The following is a 3,197-nucleotide window of genomic DNA, read 5'->3' as shown; positions in this document are numbered from 1 at the left end:
ATACTTCAGTCACAGTTAGTATATTTTACTAATCACTAAATGCAGTGATGACTCAAAGTCACTTTCAGTTATACAGTAAAAGTCCTTCCAAACATTTTCTTCCACTTATTCAATCCAGGGTCCCAAGCGGAAAGATGCAAGATACGTCTGGATCTGTCAAAGGCCAGCATGTAGAAACAGCAAACAACTCACAGTCACAATCACACCTACAGTCAGTTTAGAGTCCCATATAACATTAACCCCTCTGTGGGAATAAACTGGAAGTCCCTGCACAGATACAGGGAGAACCTGCAAACTCCACAGACAAAAGCCTCAGGCCTGATTCAATCCCAGGACCTTCTTACTGTGAGGTTACAGTGCTACCTACTTCACCACGGATGCTATATTTTACTGAAGCAAGTTTTACAGTCTTATTATAATATATTTGCCTCACTGATATCATATTTGAATATTTGCAGAGTGATGATAAGTTTAACAACATTTCTAAACCAGGGGTAGAACAAGGTATAAATCAGTGGGTTAAGACAAGAGTTAAAGTAAAATACAATGACCACAGTAGATGCAGATGGATCATTTATAATGTTTTCTTCAACAAGAAAGTAGCAGTAAAATGGAGTACAGCATGCAAGAAACACAACTACAAGAACCCCAAGAGTCCTGGCTGCTTTCAGCTCAGATCTGTTTGTTTGATTCAGTGAACGCTGAAGTGTGACAGCTGTAACATGAGAGCGCATGGCACGAGCCTGAGACACAGCCACCACAAACACTCTCATATACAGAACTATGATAACAGAAACTGGAACAATAAAGGATAAAACAAGATCGACAATCCCTGCAACATCACTGCTGAAAAAAATACACTCTCCATAGCAAGAATTATACCTGCCTGGTTCAATCAGGATATCCTTCATATAAAGACTGCTGTAGAAAGTTGAATAAAACCAACACAGACACACACTGAGTTTGACTCTCCCCACATTAATTCTGGTGGGGTAATGCAGAGGGTCACAAATAGCCACATAGCGGTCAACTGATATGAGAACTATGTTCCCTATTGAAGCACAGACAATATTAGTCATTAGATAAAAATAAACAGAACACATGAGATCACCAAGGAACCAGCATCCTGTGCTTCTAATGATTTCTAATGGCATCAACAGAAGACCCACAAGAAAGTCTGAGACAGCCAAAGAGAGGAGGAGGATGTTACTGGGTGTGTGAAGCTGCCTGTAAGGAGATAGAAAAAATATAATACACATAATTTCAAAATGTCTTCAGTGAAAATGCTATATGCATACATCCTGCACATACATAAAACATTTCAGGTCATCTTTAAAATACACCAAGAATGTGCAAAGTTCACTTCATACTTTTAAGATGTAAATCACATATGTAAAACATAAAAAGGTAGCTTCCATTGAAAAGTTAATTTCCACCTGAAGTAAGAGACTGAGATGATAACCAGCAGGTTGAGAGCAGCAGTGATCAGAGAGATGCAGGAAAGCACAATGTTCAGGAGCACAGCTTTGGACCAGTGAAGTGTCGACTTCCTGCAGGAACTGTTGAGGAGTTGTGAAAAACAGAGCTCAGCTCCTTTCTGTATCTCCATCATCAGGCAGCTGCAGCTCCTGCAGCTCTGATCAGAACTTCTCATATAGCTGATTTATCTTCCCCCACCCAGCAACCTCTGTCAGTCTTCAACATGATAGCCCTCCTCTTTCTTTCAATACAACCTATCACACTTTTACTTTTTCACACTCACTGTTTCACACGTAGTTGGTCTTGGACCATCAGTTTTGAGTTTTTGGATTCAAAACTCTGGGCCTTGAATTATCATAAATCCTACATTCCTGTTTATTTAGTATTCTCTGCTTTGTTCTTAGTTTGTTGCTACATTTTCATGTATTTTCATTTATATTTTGAGTTTTAGTTATTAGTTAGTTCACCTCTATGAATCACCACCTTGTGGTGGTGGAGGAGTTTTGTGTGTCCCAGTGATCCCAGTAGCTGTGTTATCTGAGGGCATTGCCCCCATTTACGACCTCTCGTGACAAAATGGCGATGGGTGAGGGTCCAGAGAAGGAGCGATTCCAAGAACCCCTATGGAACACACATCAAGGGAACAGTTAACCCTGCCCAAGCTTGGGTTACCGGGACCTCACCCTGAAGTCAGACCTGGGGAGGGAGCTTCAGGGAGGGCATGTAGTGGCTAGGCATTAGCCTGTGGTGCCCAGGTGGGCACAGCCCAAAGAAGAAAAATGGGCCCACCCTCCTGTAGGCCCACGACTGCAGGAGGCATCATAGGGGTCGGATGCGATGTGTGTTGGGCAGCAGTCTAGGGTGGAAGCCCTAGCGGACTGATCCCCGGCTATTGACCCTGGCTACTGGGACATGAATTATTATCTACTTGGTAGAGAAAGAGCCTGAGTAGGTGCATGAGGTTGAGGCTAGAGATAAACCCGACTAGATATAGTTGGGATTACCTCAACACATGGCCTGGGCTCTGGAACTAGTCTCCTGGAGAGGGACTGGACTCTGTTCCAGTCTGGAGTTGCCCTCGGTGAGAGGCACCAAGCTGGACTGGGTATTCTTGCATCCCCTCAGCTTACTGCCTGTGGATTGGTGTTTTCACTGTTAGAGAAGAGGGTTGACATAAAGCACAGATAGAAAGCACTTTGAAATGAGCCCACCGAAATTTTATAGCGCTGGGAACATCTGCCAGAGGCCAGAGATCTCCAACTCCCACCTCCGGCAAAACTTCAACAGCATTCCAAGGAAGGCTGAGGACAATGATTCTGAATGGGCCATGTTTCTCATCTCTGTTGTTGAGGCTGCTGCTCAGAGCTTCAGCTGCAAGGTGGTTGGTGCCTGTCATAGTGGTAATCACTGAATGAGATGGTGGACATCACAGGTGAAGGGAGCCATGAAGCTGCTAAAGGAGTCGCATTGTGCTTGGTTAGCCTGTGGGAGTCTGGAAGCAGCTGACTGGTACTGGCAGGCCAAGCAAAATTAGGCAATAGCCAAGTATGGGAGGAGTTTGGTCAGGCCATTGAAAAAGACTTTCAGATGGCCTCAAAATGATTCTGACAAATGGGTGAATGCAAAATGGGTGAATGTAAAATGTGTTATAAAAGCCCTTTGAGTGGTCAGAGCAGAAAAGCGCTATATAGGAACTGTCCATTCACCATCTAACTACT

The 3,197-nt window shown here is 43.7% G+C and overlaps 1 protein-coding gene across 1 annotated transcript; it reads right to left on the bottom strand.

Moving 5' to 3' along the window:
- Positions 1-413: 413 nt before the first annotated feature.
- Positions 414-2,808, bottom strand: LOC115800217 (trace amine-associated receptor 13c-like). Its single transcript, XM_030757463.1, has 2 exons — positions 2,747-2,808; positions 414-1,227 (listed from the first exon to the last, which is right to left on the bottom strand). Exons 1-2 carry the CDS (start codon positions 2,806-2,808, stop codon positions 414-416), a joined length of 876 nt encoding a protein of 291 aa, XP_030613323.1.
- Positions 2,809-3,197: the final 389 nt, after the last annotated feature.

Source organism: Archocentrus centrarchus, chromosome 21 (assembly GCF_007364275.1).
Source record: "Archocentrus centrarchus isolate MPI-CPG fArcCen1 chromosome 21, fArcCen1, whole genome shotgun sequence".
NCBI lineage: Eukaryota > Metazoa > Chordata > Actinopteri > Cichliformes > Cichlidae > Archocentrus > Archocentrus centrarchus.
Note: the sequence above shows the minus strand (reverse complement) of the source record. Positions and strands in the feature narration are given on the sequence as shown.

Excerpts from the sequence above, each read along its gene's own strand:
- LOC115800217 (XM_030757463.1), bottom strand. The coding sequence starts at position 2,808 with ATGGCCCATTCAGAATCATTGTCCTCAGCCTTCCTTGGAATGCTGTTG. Across the intron at positions 1,228-2,746 it reads CTGTTGAAGTTTTGCCGGAG|GCAGCTTCACACACCCAGTA; the intron begins GTGGGAGTTGGA and ends ATCTCCTTACAG.